This window comes from Fundulus heteroclitus, chromosome 18 (assembly GCF_011125445.2).
Source record: "Fundulus heteroclitus isolate FHET01 chromosome 18, MU-UCD_Fhet_4.1, whole genome shotgun sequence".
In the NCBI taxonomy this organism is placed as follows: Eukaryota; Metazoa; Chordata; class Actinopteri; order Cyprinodontiformes; family Fundulidae; genus Fundulus; species Fundulus heteroclitus.
In genome coordinates, this window is record NC_046378.1 from 347,510 (window position 1) to 368,138 (window position 20,629).

At 40.8% G+C, this 20,629-nt stretch overlaps 1 protein-coding gene across 4 annotated transcripts in view; it reads right to left on the reverse strand.

Annotated features, from left to right (window-relative positions):
- Nucleotides 1-20,629, reverse strand: part of sgsm2 (small G protein signaling modulator 2) — a 114,360-nt gene that overhangs the window by 24,417 nt on the left and 69,314 nt on the right. For 2 of the 4 annotated variants that reach the window (XM_036149845.1, XM_036149847.1), the window contains exons 4-12: nt 9,035-9,202; nt 7,505-7,572; nt 5,005-5,153; nt 4,785-4,919; nt 3,223-3,347; nt 2,581-2,648; nt 2,178-2,341; nt 1,885-2,017; nt 1,551-1,688 (exon numbers count right to left, since the gene is read on the reverse strand). In XM_036149845.1, the coding sequence (XP_036005738.1) occupies nt 1,551-1,688; nt 1,885-2,017; nt 2,178-2,341; nt 2,581-2,648; nt 3,223-3,347; nt 4,785-4,919; nt 5,005-5,153; nt 7,505-7,572; nt 9,035-9,202 (1,148 nt within the window). The remainder of the gene's footprint in view (nt 1-1,550; nt 1,689-1,884; nt 2,018-2,177; nt 2,342-2,580; nt 2,649-3,222; nt 3,348-4,784; nt 4,920-5,004; nt 5,154-7,504; nt 7,573-9,034; nt 9,203-20,629) is intronic. The other 2 variants (XM_036149846.1, XM_021324635.2) reach the window with 2 other exon arrangements.

Consider the following 20,629-nt stretch of genomic DNA (forward strand, 5'->3'; position numbering starts at 1 on the left):
GATGTAATAGCAGATTCCACCTCTCTTTTTCTCAGAGAGCTCCATGATGCGGTCTACACAACACAGCGGAAAGCCCTGCATCTGTAGTGTGCAGTCCAGGGTGTGCCCACCGAGCCAGATTTTAGAGAAACTAATTGTAGCCTCATTTCACCCTCTGTTGAAAAGAAACTGCTCATTCATCATGCTAGCCAGGGAGCGGACGTTAGCCAGGTGGATTGCGGGCAAAGGTGTGCAGAGTCCCCATTGCCGAAGCTTCACGAGCAATCCTGACCGTTTACTTTGCAGATGAAGTAAACGGGCAGGATTCCATAGATAGCAGCTGCGTTACCCAATATTTCTGTGAAGTTGGGGTTGATGAAAAATGGAGAAAAATGCTTGGGCAGGACTGTGATGTTTATGAGTTTCTCTCTAGCAAAAGTAACTACAGAATGGTGGCAGAGAGCAGAATAAACACACAAAAACATATAAGGTAAAAAAGATATAAGTATCAAGGTTGCCATCTGTGGTGCCATCTTGGATGCAGGCGGGCACAGCTCAGTAAAAGCTTTCAGTTATTTTTTGGGCCTGAGGATTATGTCTTCACCACTAATGGTGTGTTGGATTTATTTCGGAGGTTGGAACTCAAATCTACAACAGAATTCTCAGAATTCTAAACTTTGATTGACTTACAAGTGAGAAAACCCAGCGGGGTTTGGCAGCTGTTGTGCTTATCAATCAGGCTAGCTGCTGTTAGCTATGCAGGCTGATAACAAGCTGCATCAAGTACATTCAAACACTTTGCAGTAATATGTGCATGACTGAATTTGATCCTCCATTGTCCATGTTTCTTAGATTTACTTGTTGAATAAAAAGTAGAATAGGCCAAGAAAAGCCCATGTTTCAAAGTAGTACACAAATCCGTCAGAAAACAGGCACTATTTTCTGACCGATTCAGACCCTTCGATGTGATGGGTGTATATTGGTGTAGAGGTTTTTACTGAAAGTTCGCATTTTTTCTTTTCAGTGGAAAGTTTGAAAAGCTAACGTCAGAGGAAAAGATTGCTTATTTAAGAGTTTAAAATGAAGCTAATGCTCTCTTTCACACACAGAGTGAGATGTTCCCTATATTGTTAATTAAATATATATCATCTTAAAAAAAATCTTACAAGAAGAGAGCTTGGCCAAATATCTCTGAGTAAAAAGGTTTGCTGATCCTGGAGTGATTATGCAAGCTTCGCTCTTCCATTTATCTGGAATTATCTTGCATTACATATTTTTGGAGCAACATTTTTTTTGTAGCAGAAAATTGTCCAGGCTAGGATCGGAATCACATTTCCACTTCCCCATGTCCCTGAAAGCACAGTCAGGTCTAGCCGTCTCCTCACTGTTGGGCTCAGCTTCAGGCAGCACACAGACAGGCAGGCAAAGCTGGGGGAGGAGAGGTTAGGCAAGGGAAGGAGAGAGGGCGAGAGAGGACACGGAGGGAGGAGAGAGAGTCTGAAGCCGGGGTCAGGTCTAAGGGGTGGGGATGGGGCAGAGGGATTTGGTGGGTGTGTTAAGGTGATAAAAACCTTTCAGGACATTAGGGTCTGTGAGGTTCCGCGAGCAGATCATTGAGATCATAGCATGGAGTCTATCTTCCTCTTCCTCATCGTCGTCCAGCGACGGCGCGCGGCTGCCCGTGGTGTGGTGGTAGTTTATGGTGACTGCTTGCACCAGCGAAACAACAGAGAATGTAGTTAGAAAAGGGTGGCCCTACAAGCCTCGGAAAGAAACCACCTCACTTTACAATAGCACGCTATACCTCAAACAGAGATAAGTGTTAGCAACAGAAAAAAGGTTTTACGTCATGAGCACTTTGTCCTGGTTTTATTTTGAAGAAATGATCAATATACGGTGACTTACTGGCATCATATCGGTATCCTGGGTAGACGATACGAAAGACATAATCAGCTGCAGTCTGCTCCTCACCGTTCCGGTCCTGCTCCATGAGTCGAGCCGCACTGCTTCTCTTCCTCAATTTAGGGAACACTTTTCCCTGCAAGACACAAGCAAACTTTAATGTCAGATATAAGCTAGTGGATTCTCCTCACTGTCAACAAGTTGCTTTGGAATAGGCTAAAAAATCTGGGTAATGACTTTGATGCTCTTGTGGGTTCAAGACTTCAAGTTAGAGGTGTGGTAATATTTGTTGTTACCTTGCCTTTCTGGGACCATAGGGGAGGTTCCAGTTGACCTCGTGGTAGCAGTCCAGTTTCCAGACAGGAGAGGAAGGCCAGGAGGTGACCGCCAGGCGGAAAGTGCAGAGGTGGCCGCTGGATTCCATCCTGGCTGACAAGTACCAGCATCCCTCCACAATCAGCTGAATTATGGGGAAAAAAGGTTTATACATGAAAAAGTAGCAGGAAACGATCATAGAATGGGTTGTCTAATGAAGATTATTTTCTATAGTCATCAATATCTCTACGTATAGCTAGAGATTATATAGAGAACAATAGGCTGATCAGCAATAGCTTATAGAAAACAAGTATCTCATACTACACTTCAAAATTGGCTGCAGTAGACTGTGAGTGTAAAGCTGGACAGCTCCAAAGTACTCACGCCGTTGGTGACAGTGGATGCAAACAATCTGGCGCAGAGGAACAGTCAGTGCATAGTCCCAATAAATACTAAAAGTGGGAGAAATGTTTTCAGATTTAGCTTCAAAGGCAGTCATTTTAGCTCAGATCAGTTTACACTTGCGACTAAATCTGTATATGTGCATGTATATTATGTCTGTATATATAGATTTATATGTATGTGTGTGTATATAAAAAAAATGGCTGCACACACTTTCTTTCTGGGTTCTTGTAGCACTAGTGGCTCATTTTTACAAAGTAGGGTGAGATAAGGGGAAGACATGCGGGAAAGGACCACAGGCAAGAATGGAACCCAGGTCAGCCTCGTCGCGGACCAAGGCCTCCGTACATGGGTCATGCTCTCTACCCCTGCGCCATCGGAGTACGCCCCTGCAAACACAGTCTTGTACTTTGCTTGTTCTTACTTTATCCCCCTTGTCCTTACTTTCCCTTGAAATGTTTTGTCATATATTGTAGTTCATAGTTTGTGACAAAACTTTGATTATGATGTGAGAGACAGAAAGTCAAATTCCTTGTTTTTACCCACAAAATTGGCAAATAACGTTCTGATTCTGAAAAGTTGTTTCTCTTTCCTACCAGTTTTGATTTCTTGGTTTGGCCTAACCTTTTCTCCAGGTCACAGTCTCCCAGAGTGCCGTTGATGAGCTGGTTAGGTGTCCACTTTAGCGTGAGGTTATCCCCAGCTTGATGGAGTGACAAATAGCCCCGTAACACCTCCATGTCCTTCTTCTGCCATTTTCAGGTGGAGGAAACAGAGATTAAGTGTATGGGTTAGAGAAGTTGAGAGAGAAAATTTGGCACCATACAATTTAAAAAGAAATAGAGTACTTTGAAAAAGTAGTGCCCTCCCCCCATGACTTCATTAGTTTTCCCTGTTTTCTCACACATAAATGTTTCAAAACATCAAATAAATTTTTATATCTGATGCCTCTCTGTGAGATTCTTCCAAAGTTTCTTTTCTTTTTTTCCCGTAGTTGCCACTTCACCATGACTCGTTTAAATACAGATAAACATTCATGAGGTGCTTTGCGTTGATCATTTATGATTAGTTGGTTGGTCAATCCCAACATTTATGTTAGGATGCTATTCGTGGCTCAGCCTTTAACACCGTGACCAGGAGGGTACGTGGGACATTTTTCTGAAGCTGCACTTTGTGCATTTTGTGTCCAATGCATGTCTGCTCTGCTCCCTCTGTGTATGTGTGTGTGTGTGTGTGTGTGTGTGTGTGTGTGTGTATGTGTGTGTTTGTGATGTTAAAAGCGATGTTACCTCCCTGCAACGCCAATAATAGGCAGTATGTTTTTTGAAACTCAACAACAAATACATGCGTACTCAGGCTCCATCTGAATATTTGCTTTGGGTAATGACTCTTTAGCCAAAGCGGAAGTCCGTCAGCAGTCGCCATGATCAGTGCTGTCTGAATAGTGCAGTCAGTAAAGAAGGAGGTCGGAAAAGAAGCCTGTATGCTTTTTCTTGCAGCTACTTTAGCATAGGAACCACGCAATATAGGTATCCTTCAATCCTTTGCATGACATGACGTATAAGCACAGCCCACCTAACAGAAATTAACAAAACATCCGGAGAGAAGAGTAGATCATTTTTGGAAGCTGTAGGCCCAGATTTGACTAGCATCATCCATGTGCGTTTTCATCACGTAACAACGCCTGAGTTAGAGGCTGTTAGAAATAGGCACAGCAGTCTGAAGCTCCTGTCCAAACGGCGATAGTGTTCTTACTGTTGATGACCCCATAAAAGTTAAACAGGAGCTTGAAGCAGGAGCTATAATTAGAGGTATTTGGATGGAGCCAAACATTCCCTGTGTAAAACGGTGGAATGGCAGGAACTGAAATGTTTACATGAACAGACGATGAGATCCAACTGTTGGCTTGGAGTGACTTGGAATCATAAAACAATAACTGCGGTGGCATCAGTTATGCTCTGCGGATGTGCGTTAATTGCTACTGATAGAAATCATACTGCCTATGTGCCAGAGCTTCCCCATACAAGCTGTTTCCAGGAAAATATAAATCCTTCCACTCTGGAACCCATTTCTAAACCATGTTCTTATCAGAGAAAACGTCCACTGCTGTGAGAATGCCCCGTTTTTAACCACAAAACATTGTGTGCACTACGCATAAGAGTTGTGCTAGAGTAACAGTGTCATACCGGTTGCACCAGGACGTTGTTTTTGCCATATAGGAGGTGTGTTCTCGAGTTTTGATGAAGAGACTCCACATACTCTCTTGCAGATGCTGCAAACCTATCTTCTGACATGCTCCCGCTGGACTGCCTCTTACGGATCTGGAAAAGGATTTTCACTCTTTAGCTTACAACATAAACTCTCACAAGACCAAAGATCCTGAGATCTGATCTAAATAAGACTCACCCCCAACGCTGGTCGACGGCCAGATGAGATATCCAGGCTCCGGTGGGCCCCGTGGATACGATGGCGCTGAACAAGCTCATTGGCTGAAGGGTCTGTCCAGAAATGGTCTGAAGTTTTCAGCTTAGTGTACTCCAGTGCACAGGGCCCCACTGGAAATACAGCATACAAACAGAAAGCCCACCCAACAGTAATCTCTTCAGTTTAAACCTTTTAGACTTTTCATGGGATGTCAAAACATATGCATTGTGTCAAACATTAATAATGTCATAGAAATATTAGGAAACTAAGATTTGAGAAATAAATAAAGTTGTGTTTGACAGTGAAACTATATTCCACTCTGCATTCAGAGTAATGTTTTTGATCCTTTTGCAAAGGACTGGTTGGGATTTGAATTTATGAGCTGCATGTAATACTTAATAAAACAGTCCATTTAATGTACAACTTATGGAATCTAGATAAAATTCATGTTCCTAAAACTGTCTTAATAACTCTTAGAATATATTAAAGCCTTTTACTCAAGGATAAATAGGCCAATAGCAGAGGAAGCACCAACAAAATCTAACAGAACCAAAAAATAAATACTAATCATGGCAACAAGTAGGCAAATGAGGTTTCATTAATATGGTTGGCTATAATTTCTGTATACAAACTCTTTCAACAAGCTGCTTATCTCTGAAAGGTGTTGTGTTCTAGAATTATATAAAAAAATTAAGTTACATAAAGGCCTGCAATTGTCTAAAGATGTGAATCCAGTCAGGAACATGAGTCACTTCATAAAAGTGATCTCTGAATCAGAGGGCCTGAGCTCAGGAGTGTGGTAAACTGTACTTAGAGGCTCAGCAAATACACTGTGCACAACTAATAGGCAAGTTAGCATTTAGACCATATAATCATATTTGGATATTTTCCAGCTCCTAGCTATATGAAGTTGCATTCATATTGGATTAAAAATTGGCAAATAAAAACAAATTTAATGGACTCTGAAAGCCAATAATTGTTTTAAAAAAGTATTTCAGAGGAATGCAGCACTCTTGAAATTGGCAACATACTGGGGTCTGATCATAGAGCCATCAAACGAAGAAACGTTTTGAGAAACAAAGAAATTAGATGTCAAACTAATGAGAAATATCAGACCTAAAGTCACTAAGAACCATATCCTCTACAGTGCTGTCACGCTCCAGAACTACAACCTGCCTGCGAGCACCAAGAAGCACAGGCTCTTCAGTGCTCAGAGGGGTGGCTGGGCTACCCTGACTACCACTGAGCAAGACTGGACCAAGAAATATCTGAAGACATATTTTTCAAAGGTTTTATGAGCTGATGGAGACAACAGTGACTATTGATGGAGCAGATGGCTGGATCATTAATGGCCACAGAGCTCCACTTTAACTCAGACGCCAGCAAGGTGGCGGTAAAGGGTGGTACTGTTACAACTGAGCGCCGCTGACTTTTTCAGATTGAAGATGGACTTAAAATCAAATACTAAACTAACTGCATACACTACACTATTAAAGACACACTCTTGAAATGGTGGTACTGGAAAAACTGCATATTTCAGGGAGACCGTGATTTCTTTGCGTAGGAAAAGGTTGTATCAAACGCATGGACGCGCTTTACTGCATGAACTGTTAAGTTTGCCATTGAAGCTGATGAACCTTAGCAGGGAAAGAATAATAACATGACCCCTTCCTCACCTGAACTCAACCCTATCTGGAACTTGTGGTCCTTTTTTTAAATGGAGATTTACAGTAAAGTAAAACCGTTCCCCTCTCTGAACAGTATCTCAGAGGCGATTGGTTGCCGCTACAAAAAGCTCATTTGTAAAGTTTCAGTTGTTTTGTTTTTCCCATTGTAGCAACTAAAAATTAAGCAAGTGAGAGGGGAACATTTCATATTTACCTGCCTAATAATTTTGCATACTATTAGTTGCCGAATAACAGTGCACACCATCACTGCTCCTAACAAACTCAACAAGTGTTTACATCCCTGCTGTTTTTTTGGTAAACAGTCTGTTGTTTTATGCACAAATATACATGAATGTCTTTTGTGTTTTAAATTATCCTACTCAGTTGCACATTTCTTTAATCTGATTATGCTATTTTTAATAAATGCACATTTTTATTTTTCCTATGTTGCAAATTTGCCCCTACCATACAGACATTTTTTTGTCTTTATTCTGTTCTATTCTATGTAAGCAAAAAACAATCTTTTAGTTTCTTAAATGTTCAGGACTGACGTTAATTGACATTTTAGATCGACCGACAGCTCCGTAGTTGTTTATTAATTAAGTTAATCGTAACTATGCACATAGTGCATGTTAAACTTCTTCAATTATTGTCAAAAACTCAGTTAAGTCAGAGAGAAAATCAGTACAGAAACATATATCATTATAATTAGACACATAAGCATACTGTATATTTGCAATTATGACATGTTTTTGTATTTAAGTGATTCTTATCTGATGGTTTTAGACCATATCTGGGATTTTCATGTTACTCACCAAGCAGGGCTGCTAAGATGGACCCAAAGACTGGGTCATGCATTAGAGCTTCCCTTTCATAGTATTTACTGCAGCAATAAAATGAAATGAAGGAACAGCGTTAGTGAATGTTATTGGTTCGGAAACAAGAAATTCTTTAAAGCTACAGAAATGATCCTCTGAACTGCACAATTCTTTTAGAGACTTTGCTTTGGTTTGTAAGTGGAAAAAAACCCTTAAAAAACCAGCAGGATCAACTACTTACATTCCCCACAAAAACATTTACTCACTTACTATGTAAATATGCTTTAGTAATTTTTTGCCCCCAAGACCACGACTGTTAAAAGTTTGTCTTTCCTCACAGCCCCAGTGCCACACAACCAACAGGGTATCAGATTAAGGGATGTTAGGGAATCCCTTAATCTGATAAAACAAGCAACATAACCAACATATTCAAAGGTGTTTTATGTCAAAACGACCATATTTTAAAAACGGACACAAAAAATTTAGCAAAGGCTAAAAAGGGACAAATGTTAAAATAACAAAAGAAATTATTAGGTTTTTTTATTTTTTATTTTTTATACTAATTGGCTTTAAATAATCCACCTATGTTTTTTAATCATATCTCAAAATTCTGTCATAGCAACATACCCAAATACATTCCCTGGAATAGTGGCTTTTGGTTTTGCTGTGCCACTCCTTGGTTTGTATTTCCGTGTGCCCACCCCTTACCAAACCTGTCTGGAGGGGACCCTGAACAAACAATGGACACCTGATTTGCGGTGGCAAAATTGTTAGCAGCTCTGGCTTGTGGATGACTAGAGTATCAGACTTATAATGGTACCCTGTATTTTCTGCAACGACTATTGTAGCAGGTCACAGAAATTATTTTGTGCTCATTCCCCCCCAAATCCAGCTATTTGAGATGTCTTCTAATCAGGCACCTGCTGCCTAATTAGGGTTTTGTCTTTAAGGTTAGGTAAATATGAAAGCACACTCCTTTAATCTCGCTTCATCCCACCGACTACAGCTTCACTTCCCAGCAAAGAGAGCCTGCTCTTTGCTGGGAGGTCACAACCTGTAACAGTCATCTTCCAGTTGCTCTTTATTTCAGAGGGAGCGACACAGAAGCTGACATTTAGTGTGGGCGTCTCATGTCAGATTAGATGAACTATCCTGCTGTTGTGTGAACATGATGTCCAATTCACTGGAGTTCCAATCTTCTCAATGGGAGCATCAAGAATGCAACGTCAGACCACAGACTCGTCTTTAAGCATTATTTTCCTCTGTTAAATGAAAGATGATTACATCATTATGTCTGAACCATGGCGCAGACTTCAGGTCCGAGACTGTGATTGGACAATGGTTTGCGAGGACAGCACGTCGGACACACTGTGGTTCTTATCCAGACACAGAGCAGAGCAACCCGGGAGGAAACTCTGACATGACAGACAACATGTGGTGGACCGTTCATTTTTCAGCAACAACAAAGTAGGAAAAAACAGCTTAGTCACTTCAGTGCAAGTAAGGAGAAATGAAAGAAAACATCACCTGGAGTTGTCCACAATGTGCTGGACTATCTTATCCAAAACTTTCTCAAAGAGAGCCGTACGGACCCAGATGTGTTTGATGGCCTGGGCAGAGAGAGGCTGAGGGGGCCGGCTGGTGGTGGAGGAGCCTTGTCTTCTCAGAGGTTCATGGCTAACGCTCTGGGCTCTCCTGTAAGGCACAGAGCACAGCTGTTAACAGTCAGCCTGGGAGTAGAGGGCATGCAAGACACAATGCTCACGCCATCCTTCCATCTGAGATCTACAATTATATTCTTTGCAGGATCCCATGAGGACCAGTTTCCAGTGGACAACGGTTGTGAGAAAGGGTACACCCTGGAGAGGTCACCAGTTCATCACAAATGTTTTTGGACTGTGAGGAAGCCAGAGTACCTGGAGAGAACCCATGTAAACTGATGTAACCTGAATGCTGAGATTTGAACTGGCAACCGCAGTACCAACTTCAGGAAGCGACAAAATGTCAAGCTGTATTCATGTTGAATAAAAACCAAAGGTCTCGGGATAAAAATCACTATTCAAGTGAGAAAGCATGCAAGCCTTCTCACATAATAATTTCCTGTTTTACTTATTTGGCACTTAACTACTTTCACATACAGGTACTTCAACCCATTGCTTTAAGTGGGAAAAAATAAATACTGGTACTCCCCTAAATGTCAAACAAATATAGGACAGAAACATGGGTGATATGTTTATATAGATCTATAGTTCAATAGTTTTATTGTAGGGAAATTAAAAAGGATGTGGGTAGAATTCCCGAAACACTGCTATTGCGTACTGACCCACTTAAAGCACTGCTTCAACTGATTGTAACAATTTATGCATCAAAACGTACAGCTTGTTCAGGACATCACTGCTATGTCTTTTGGTGTGTTTAACTTCTATATTGTTTTAATTACCTAACTTTTTGCTCTTCATTGAAAATGAAAAGACAATCCTTCAAACAGTTTGTGCTCTTTGCCAGTTTACTACTTCTGCCTAGTTTAAGCTAGAAACTTCATTCAAGGATTAACCAAGTCACAAAGCTTTAGGCTATCTTCAAATAATTCAGCTTTTTAATATCTGCTAGAGTTTTATTAAAATTAGCAGAACACATTTTTGAACTAAACATTTTGGAGACAAAACTTAACAGCTTTCAGTGTGTGTAAAACGAGAGAAAGCTTTGCTAAATCCACGGATCTAATTTAATTCTAGTAAAAAAAGCTGAAGTGGGGCACGCTCGTGGCGTAGCGGGTAGCGCGACCCATGATTGGAGGCCTTTAGTCCTCGATGCGGACGACCCGGGTTCAAATCCAACCTGGCGATTGTGACCAGATGAAAGAATTTTTTTCATTCCCTTTCCTAAACCCCGAAAGAATCCCGAGAAATGGCACTGTTGGATAAGAGCATGTATGCGGGAGGGCCTTACAGTTCTGCCGTAACTTTATTCAGTGTTTATTTGATCACAAGGGATCTATTTTATATTATCCATTCATGTGGGTCTATGTAGCAACAAAAATACACAAACAAGCAGACAGCTGTGACGGACTCAGAAAGGAGGATTTTTGGTTTCAGCAAGCAGACATGCGACAATCTAATAACACAAAGCAAATATTATTTTTGTGAGACATCTGCAAATGACCACAGAGCTGTTTACTTTCTGAGAACGGGTTATTGAGGGATCAATTGAGTTTAAACAGACGTGATTATCCATTAGCCAAACGTCCTCGATCTGTTCAAACAACCCCGTGCTGATGTGTTAAATCTTCAGTCTTAACCCGCTAACTGAACGATAATGTAACGACTAATACATCATTCTTTCCACCAACTTTCTGGCCTCTACATTTCAAACAACCTCTCAGTTGTTCGACGCTGTTCTTCTCGATTGAAGCATGTTGAAATAAAGATTCTGGGAATCCTCATCTTCCATAATTATTGGCGCAGCAAACGTTGCTTTTCTCCGTATGGAATTTGCTTGTCTGACCGTCTGGGGAACTGGAGTTGATTTCCCGGGGATGGGGCTAATCGGACTTATTTGAGAAATGCCCTAATGTTCTTTTTTTTTGTTTCCTTCAGGCATGATTTATTCTTTGTAAACATTAAAATGATATTTCGGTTAGACCCACTCTGTACATGGTAGTCCTTAATCATAATGTCGTCGCTCTTGAGTTGATCTTTTCCCCGAACTTTGAGAAAAACCTTTTGGTTTCTTCTTGCCTTTAACCAATCATTGAACAGAAGTCTGTTTACGTCACATTTCAGCCCTACTCTGATCTAAGCGGCTCTACTCCTGAGCAGAGATAAAAGAATGCTAGCACGGAAGGAAAAAACTGTAATCGAAAAATCCACAAAGCAGGCAGGGCCCAGTACAGTTCAGCCAAATGCAGTCAGAGTTTAGCTGTCTGTAAATACAAGGCATATATCAAATCCACCATCCACCTGTGCCTCTCCTCATTGCTTCTTTTTCTCTCCTCTTTCTGTCTGTTTCTCCTCTCTTTTTCTGTCTCCTATCTGTCTCTTTCTCTCACCTCTGTTTGACACTCCTTTCTGCCTAGTTCTGTCATTCTGTCAGTCTGTATCACTTCTCTGTCTTTTTCTCCTCCTTTCTGTCTCCCCTCTCGGTTTCCTTCTCTCTCCTCTGTTGACTTCGCCTTTCTCTGTTTTACTCACTAATGTCTGTCTCTTTTGACCTTTTTGATGACATCTCTTCATCTCTGTGTTTAGATAATCTTCAGCCCTCACCTCTGAATTGTTCCAATTATTGGTTCCACTTAAACTGGGATATATATTGCAATTCAGCATTTTAGACTGCTGAATTGCACTTCTTATTAATTCTTCTCAATTGCTGACCAGGTGATGCTCCAATTCTTTGAGGTTGGTTGGTCTCCTTTAACCTGACTCTCGCCAGACGCATGTCGCTCCGCCTAGCTTCACTCACATACATCTGGGACCTCTCCCATAGAGAGTGATTTCTCCAACCAATTTTATTGTCTGGCCAATCAGAACGCAGGGCTGGAGTTTCACAGATGTGACGTAGTGGAGAAGTGACCATGACGTGAGACTGTTTTGATAGCAATGGCGACTCGTCGAAGAAGCAAGCGTTAACATTGATGCTGCTATTTCTTCCGTGTTGTCCAATCTACCTAATAATGTTTCATTAAAAGAACATCAGAGAACGCCTCTGAAGGCTTTTGTTGGTGGCAAGTTTTGTTTTCCGGGGCGCGTCCGCAGCGGACATCTTGTCGGTTAGCAGTTAGCGTGAACCATGTTAGGAGGCCTTTAGTCCTCAACGCAGTCGGCCCGGGATCGACTCTGACCTGCGGCGCTTTGCCGCCTGTCTTTCCCCCTCTTCCTCTCAGCTCACTGTCAATAAAACGCGTGCCACTAGAGCAGCAAACACATAAAAAAGCGTCGCTCTCACAGCGTCACGGGTTAGCTTCGGTGTGAGTGGTTGAAATAGCACATCGATAAAGATGACAGACAAGTGGCTTATCCAATCATATGCAAGAATTTTTGATAAGGCCCAGCCTTCAATAAAAGCAATTCCTATGGAGAGGTCCAAGAAGTATGTGAGTGGAGCTAGGCGGAGCGACATACAGCTGGCGGAGTCAGGTTAGGTCTCCTTACCATCACCATAGTCCTTAGCCTCTCCATCGAATCTCTATGAGACTCAAATGGAGGCACTAGCTGGTCCACTACATAATATTACTTTCAGTCAGAGGAAACATGTTGATAAACTTAAAGAGTTCTTTAAATTTAAATCTGGCAGGGTTCTGAATGATTTTGAGCTTATATGTATAACATATTGGATAGATGCACAAATATTTTACAAAGGTTTACAAGATTTCTTATATTAATATGGTATTTAAAAATCATATTTGTTTTGACTGCAAAGTGGTGCAGTCTATAGCAAAGTTGCACCAAAAAATAGTCAGAAGGCCTTGCAGCTGAAATGCAGTGAAAGGCGGTTTAACCGACTGAATTCAAATGTGCACCATACTTTTCAGATGTTTTTTTGGAAAACAAATAACATAAATCCCCTCAAAATACAAATATAAGAATAGCCTTCCAAGGCAAAGCATGTTCAATTATCGAAGTCAAGGCAGATAAAGAAGATGGACATTTTGTCTATGACCATGAGGAGGCAGTGTGTACCAACATAGTGTTCGATTACCTATTTCAATTCATCAGAAGTTCACGGTATTTAAACTGTTCAGTCACTCATTGATTATTCAGTATCTGTCCCATGTCAGACAAAATGTGTCACGCCATGCAGATGACCTATGCTGTGTGGAAAGATTAGGACTTTGATTATAGACTGAGTTTGATCTGCCCTGCTCCAACAGGATCCAGACACATCCACTTACACACACCAACTTCGACAAGCTAATGAGCCTGTGTTTATGTGTCTGTGCCAAGGGGGGTTCAGCTGCTGCAGTCACGATGTTAGAAACTCTGTGTGTGAATGCATGCATGTGTGTGTGCACGTGCATGTAGGCTCGTACGCAAGTGGGGTTTCAGCTAAGTCACGATTTTTACAGTCCCCTAACACAAGAAATGTGTGCCTGTGTGTGTGTACAGCACTTCAGAAGATGGAGAGGAGGAAGATGTAAGAGTCAGAATGTTAAAAAGATGGACTCCTGCAGTGTGTGAGGAATCTAACGTGGGCATTTATGTGTAGATGAAATTTTATTGTTCATACCTGAACATTTAAGGTTCAGCTGGGTGGAACAAGAACTTCGTTGTTAACTGTGTAATGTGATAAAAAAAAAAATCCCGCCAAAACAATTGCATTAAAGACAAATAAACAAGAAACTTGGCGAGGTGAAGAAGGCCCAACAACGACTCTTCTTTCTCAGGAAACCGACACGGTCTGGACTTTCTACTCAGCTGCTCATAAACTTTTATAGAGCTACAATTGAAAGCATCCTGTGTTAGCGCAGGAGAGTGTGGAATACTGTCTACAAGATCCAGAAAGTTTATGCTGCATGAGTCCAGAAAAGTAGCCTCGTGAGACCATCCTGATCTCGCGAGCTTTCAAGGTTTCACTCGCAGATCAGTCTGGCTACTCTCCGTTAAAGAAAATTTGGAGCCGTTCACCAAACGAACGTCCAATCAGCGTTGGCTTTGAGGCGGGTTGAGGTGTGACGCAACGAGAAGCGCGACAGTTCAGTCTAAAGAACATGGCGGCTTCAGCCGATGAAACTAGCGTTAGCATGGCTATCGAGCAAGTTTTATCGGAATTACAGAGTATTTCTTTGCTGAGCTAACGAGCCTTTACCTGCAGCAGCAACAGTAGCTTGGCTTGTGGTTGTGTTTGTGTTGACGAGTACGTCATATGCTTCGTTGATCTGATTGGTTTATTTGGCCCGTCTATCACCAACATAGGCCAATCAGCTAACCAGTATTTTCGCCCCTTCCCAAAATTACTTCAACGGAAGGTTTCCAGATGGATATGCGAAGCAAATCTATCTGGCGGCGTCAGGTTACCAGAAAAGAGCCAGACACAGATTCCACCTATCTGTGCAATGCACTTCTTGTCCAACCTGAGGGACAAGCAGGGAAGCAATTTAGGAACGTTAAATCATAAACTAACAGACTTAAAAACAGTGTCTTTCCCAAAGCTGTGAAGGCTATCGTCCCCTGTTTAAAAATCAACAAACCACCATCCCAGTTCATAGTCTGTCACATGTTATAATCACACTACTGGTTCCACATGATCTTGACCAGAGTTGTTTACACTGTCTCTCACAAGCAGTGTGTATTCAACTTGAAGATTTAAATTTAATTTACAGTATTTCACTGTGTGCATGAGTGTATCAAACATGGTGTTTGTGTGATACACTCATGCAACTGCATGAAATTGCAGCTTTTGTTTAAGAGATAATGATACAGTGATTCTGTAGCCTCAAAACAACTCCAGCTCAATCAGTTACTGTACCTCTGGCCATCTTAACACTGTTTCTTTTATCAAAGTTTGCTTTTAAACAAGTAGTTTATACACCAAAAAAAAGGTAATGATCTACTTTAACAAGAGGAGATCTTGTAATCAAAATGCATGCATTCCTCCCATTTCCATAAAACTAATCCAGATTTTTCTAGTAGGGCAGCTGCCAATCTGTCGAAATGAAAGTGTAGCTGAGAGCTAGGCATGGTTAAAATCTCCAGGTGTTGCAATAAATGTATTGGGGTGTTGTGTTTGCAGCTTAGTAACAAATTTTCTGCTAAAATTAAATAAAGTGATAGCAGCATGTGATGATAGTATCTTTACTGTTGGTTAAACAACACTGCTAAACTACCTGTTCAGATGCAGGACAAACTAACAAATCTTGAAGGGAGGTCTTGGCGAAATAATGTCTGGGTTTTCGGGTTGCCTGAGGACACAGAAAGAGGCTCCATTACAGACTACTTGGACCATCTCTTTTAAAAGAGAGCTGGACCTACCCAAAGGAACCAACCAGCAAATCCAATGTGTCCACAGAGCTATTGGACAAACAAAATAGGCCTGGGCGGTGTGCTAAGAGCAGTAGTAGTACATTTCCTCAGGTTTGAAACTAAGGAAAAGGTTCTACAGAAAGTCTGGGAGGAGAAGGGGATACAGATTGGCAACAAGAAAATTTAAATTTGACCACGGCTACCACTTGAGCAACCGTGTTAAGATCTATGACAACACCGGAGATGCAGTGCAGGACATTGAAAGTAAGGGGATTAACGGTGGATGGAACAAAGGAAACGACACAAAGTGCCCCAGGATGGCAGCGAGTGGGACACAGCAGAATAAGGCAGAATACAATGAGGAAAGGAGAAGCTGCAAGAATACCTGATGAAGCCTGACATGTATCATTTTGTCTGAGCAAAAATGTAACTGGGCTTAAAATAATATTGACTTGGGTCAACCTAGAATGAACTAATGAAATAAAAACATATATTTCCCTTATAGTCCCAGAGAGGGGAAATTACTTTGCATTTAACCCGTACGTTAGGGAGCAGTGTGCTGTCGAAAATGAGTGGCACACAGGGAGCAATCTGTGGTCAAATGTCTTGCTCAAGGACACAGAGTGAAAGACCGAGTATTGAACTGCCAACGTTTGGGACCTCTCCAAGATACAAACACCCAGCTAACCACCAGGCCACGACACCCACTGTGGGACAGTATAAATTAATCTTTATTATTTTATTATGCAACCATAATGAAATGTTGGTTTTAAATGCACACATAACAAATAGACACAAATCATAAACAACAATGCGCACACCTAGGGAAGGATCTCAGAAATGCAAAAGAAAAATATGAAAAAAAGCTAAATTAAGTGTTAAGCTGTACAACAGAGGAGAAAGATTTATCAGAAGGGGAAATATACAGTGCAATTATTAATAGCTAACATGTCATATTCAGATAATAATAAGATATTCAACTTAAAAAGAAAAGAAGAGAAGCAGCAGTCGATTGACAGAGCAATGTAAAACAACTGCAATTTGCATGACTGTACCAACCACTACCTAGGAAGCTAAAAAGTGTGCAAATAGTCATTAGTTAGAAAAAAGAGGAAGTACAGCAGTCTGTTTACAGAACGATGTAAAAACTATTTGAATTTCAATATCCAAATAAAATATCCCTGAGAAGCTAAAAGTGTGCAATAAGTGGGATATAAGAAGAGGTTTAATATCGGATGTGTATGTGTGTACACATGTAAACAGATTATGAACTGGGCTCATAGTTTCTCAGAAGGGGACAATTTCCTTCACAGCTTTTGGAAAGAAACTGTTTTTAAGTGCATTCATTTTTTATTTAATGTTCCTGAATCTGAGCTGAAGTCCACAAATAACCTGGGATGCTGAAGATGAGCGATGAGACAGCATCCTATGTAGGACAATTCTCTAGAAGCACCTCATGATGACAGGGGCCAGAGCAACAGGTCAGTAAAAACTGAGGCAGGTGATGTTTTTTTTTTTTTTTTTTTGGGCACAGCCACAATGGTGAGGACTTCAGGTAGGCAAGGAACCGTGGAGAGCTGCAGAGAGAGGTTGAAGGTGTCCTGAAAGACCCCTACAAGTTGGTCAAAACATAATTTTAGCATCCGACCTGACACCATGTCTGGGCCTACAACCTTTGTGGATGTTGATCTTCTTTAAGGAGTAGGTCACTTGGTGCAGCTGCAGGATGAGAGGTTGATGATGCACCTCTGGCTGAGGTAGATGTTCAGGCCTTCTGCTGCTCGGGGAGTCAATGCATGTGAAGAAGCAGTTTAAGGAGTCAGGAAGAGCTAGTCCTTGCTGAGCCATTTGCTGCTATATATATATATATATATATATATATATATATATATATATATATATATATATATATATATATATATATATATATATATATATAATAATGCTGTCGAACTATAAAATTTTTAACTCGAGCCTAATCACAACTTAATCGCATATTTTATCTTTTTATTTCTGAAAGTGTAAAAGCCTTGGGCATTTTAATGTGCAATTTGCAACACCTGATACTAGTAAAAAACATGCTTGTATTGTACAAAAAATATTTTTATTTTTTATTTTCAAGCACTTTTGAGAATTGGAATGATGACATCCTAGTGCCATAAAATGTTAAACTGGCCAATAATGGCTAAATTGATAAATATGAATGTGTAAATAAATACCTGTTTTCATGCCGAAATATTTTGTTTGCCTCTTAAACAAAGATAGATATGGTGTTAAGCATTTACATATAAAGTAATACTAATTTTACATTTTAATAAAGTCACAAGTTTTATTAATTTTTTCACTCTCTCTCACACATCTAATCCTGAGCTTTCACAGCAACAACAATAATTTCTTCATATATTTTTGCATGCTGTTTATATCCACATTCATACAGTTTAAAGCCTGGAAAATGGTTTAAAATTTCCAGGTCATTCCAGTCTTAAACTTTGATGGCAACAGGGTCAGGAGCTTAATACCTCTGAAAGAGAACTTTTAGCACAGCTTCATGTGCTGACACTGTAACTCCAGGGTCCTTCATTTGGCAAAGTGATTCAGCCTTAGTTTGTCAAATACAGAGACAACAATTTAATAAGCATTAAAGTACGGTTTATGGGTTGAGTTTCTGCAATGTTATCAGCATGTAAAAACTCATCTTCAGAACCGATCTCTGCTCGAAATGGTGATCTGCACCATGTAATCTACTTTCAGCAGTTATCATCAGTTATTGCAACCGTAAACTGCAGAAATGCTCTCTCTGCCTTTACTCCCTCGGCTTCAATGTCAGGATGCGCTACAGCGTGTAATGAGGCGGAGGGATATATCAGCTGGTTATACTCAGTGTCTGAAGTGCAGCAGCGCCACTTATTTTAGAGCCCACTTATTTTAGACTCAGTACAGATCCAGGGTCTGTACTGACCCTGGATCAGATCAATCATTGCGTTCATCTGCGATCTTGAGGAGCTTTACAGACGTGTCCGCAGATGTGCAGTCATTTGTGTACAGAGGGAAGAGAAGAGGGGAAAGAACACATGTCTTCGTTGGTGTAGGCTCTGATGTATTTGTGCAGGAGAAGATGCTCCACAACCTCTACTGCTTTGAGTCAGGAACACTCCACTCTACCACAGGTATTGGTTGGGGGGGCAGGTAGTCCTTTTGTGTGGATAAAAAGGTTGGAGTGGTAAATGGCTGTTTTTTAAACCTGCACAAGCTTGGGGATTGTCAGCTAGTTGGGAGTCATCACAGCTTTTGTAATTAGTAATGTCATTCTGGCTCCTCCAAACTGCTGCTGTGTCTTAGCTTCTTGCTGTAGCTTCTCTTAGTTGTCCTGGTCTTCTTGGTCAGTTTCTTCTTTGTTTCCTGCTTATACAGGGCCCGGTCCCCATTGCTGCAATCCTCTTCTTTGAAGTATCGTCTTTGGTCCGACACAGGTCAGATGTGAAGTGAACCATGGTGGTATGTGTGAAAGGCCTTGGTCTGCGCACACGTGTTCCCAAAAAAAAACTCATGGTCTGTTTGCCATAGTGTCAGAAAGCTCATTTAAGTCAGTGGATGAAGTTTCAAAAACACTCCAATCGGTGCAGTCAACACCAGCCTGTAACATCTGCTTTTCTGTGTGGAACTATAGTTTTAGCTGATGTCTTAGCTACCTCGCTGTTACATTTATCTGAAACAAGTTACTGGTAGTTTGTTTGATACATGAGATTAAGCATGGATTGGTGATACAGTAATGGTAAAAAGATAATCCCCCATTACTCAGGTCTATGTTTTTGCATAACATCCTGAAAAAAATCTTTACCAGGTCCTAACATTTTTAATTAATCTCAATAAATAAACATAAAATAAATTCCACACTGTAAGTAAAATGAAGTTTTCTGTAAAAATTATAAAGGAGGTCATGATCGTCTCGGTACCTGCAAGGTGTGCTGCTGGTAGCTGCAAATCAAGCCCGAATAATCACCTCCCAACCATCATGCATTGCAGTAAGCATGGGGCTTTTGTGCAGATGTATGTTTGGTTTTGCCCAAAACACCAGAGTGCATTGTGGCCAGACACCTCTATTTCTTCTAATTATGCAGTCATAAAATGTCACTGTAATTTGCTCAGTCTGGGATTTTTTTTTTATTTTTTGATTTTTTTACTATTTCTCTGAGGATTGCACGAGCTGACGTTTGGGAGAATTAGTTGGGACATCCATCACTGGAAATATTAGCAACTGAGCTAAATGTTTTCCATTTGTGAATAATTGTTATCAAGGTGCAATAATAGGCCGTGACCTGTATGAAAATAACCTTACAACCCCGTACAGATTATTGGGACGCAACAGTTGCTCATTTAAGGGACAACTGTGAGTAGTGTAGTTGTCTTCCAAGCAGAAGGTTGTAGGTTTTACTCCAGCTTTCACATGTCGATGAGCACTTAACCCCAATTGCCTACCAATCTGCGTATCAGTGTATAAATGTGAGTGTGAATGGGTGAATAGGGCTCTGGTGTAAAGCGCTTTAAATAGTCGCTATGACTGGAAAAGCACTATATAAGTTTGGTCCATTTACCATTTTAAGGTCGTTGCTGATGTCTGTCCTCCTTGACATTATGCACCTGTATGCTCCATAGCAATGGGCTGTCAAAACCCCTGCTTTAAGTTGAGTAATAATGTAGATGTTATCCAGCCTTCTACGCACACTGTATGTTTAGACAAAAAGGACAATCCTAAAGAAACATGATAAAACAGAGAACATCCAGCTGCAGGGTGTCCACTGACAAAAAAAATAATTTTTAGCCTCTAACTGTTCATAGCACCAAGCCTCAGATACACATAAACACTACAGCAGGCAATCACACCCTGCTCTGCTACGATTACCATTCCCTTCTTTCCTTCTGCTGATCTTTGCTCTTTTTCCTGTCAAACCTTTTGCTTTTTTTTTGTTTTTTCCCTTGTCTTTTTGTGCTGCTAATGGAGCAGATCACATTACCATGGAAACCAGGGCAAATGGGAGATAGAGCCCTAAGGTAGGATGACAAGGAGAAGAGAGCTAACACGATTGTGTGTGTTTGTATGTGTTTGTATGCTTGAATGCATGTATGGATTCTGGAGGAAGGGTGTGACTAGTGCAAAGCAAAGCTGCAC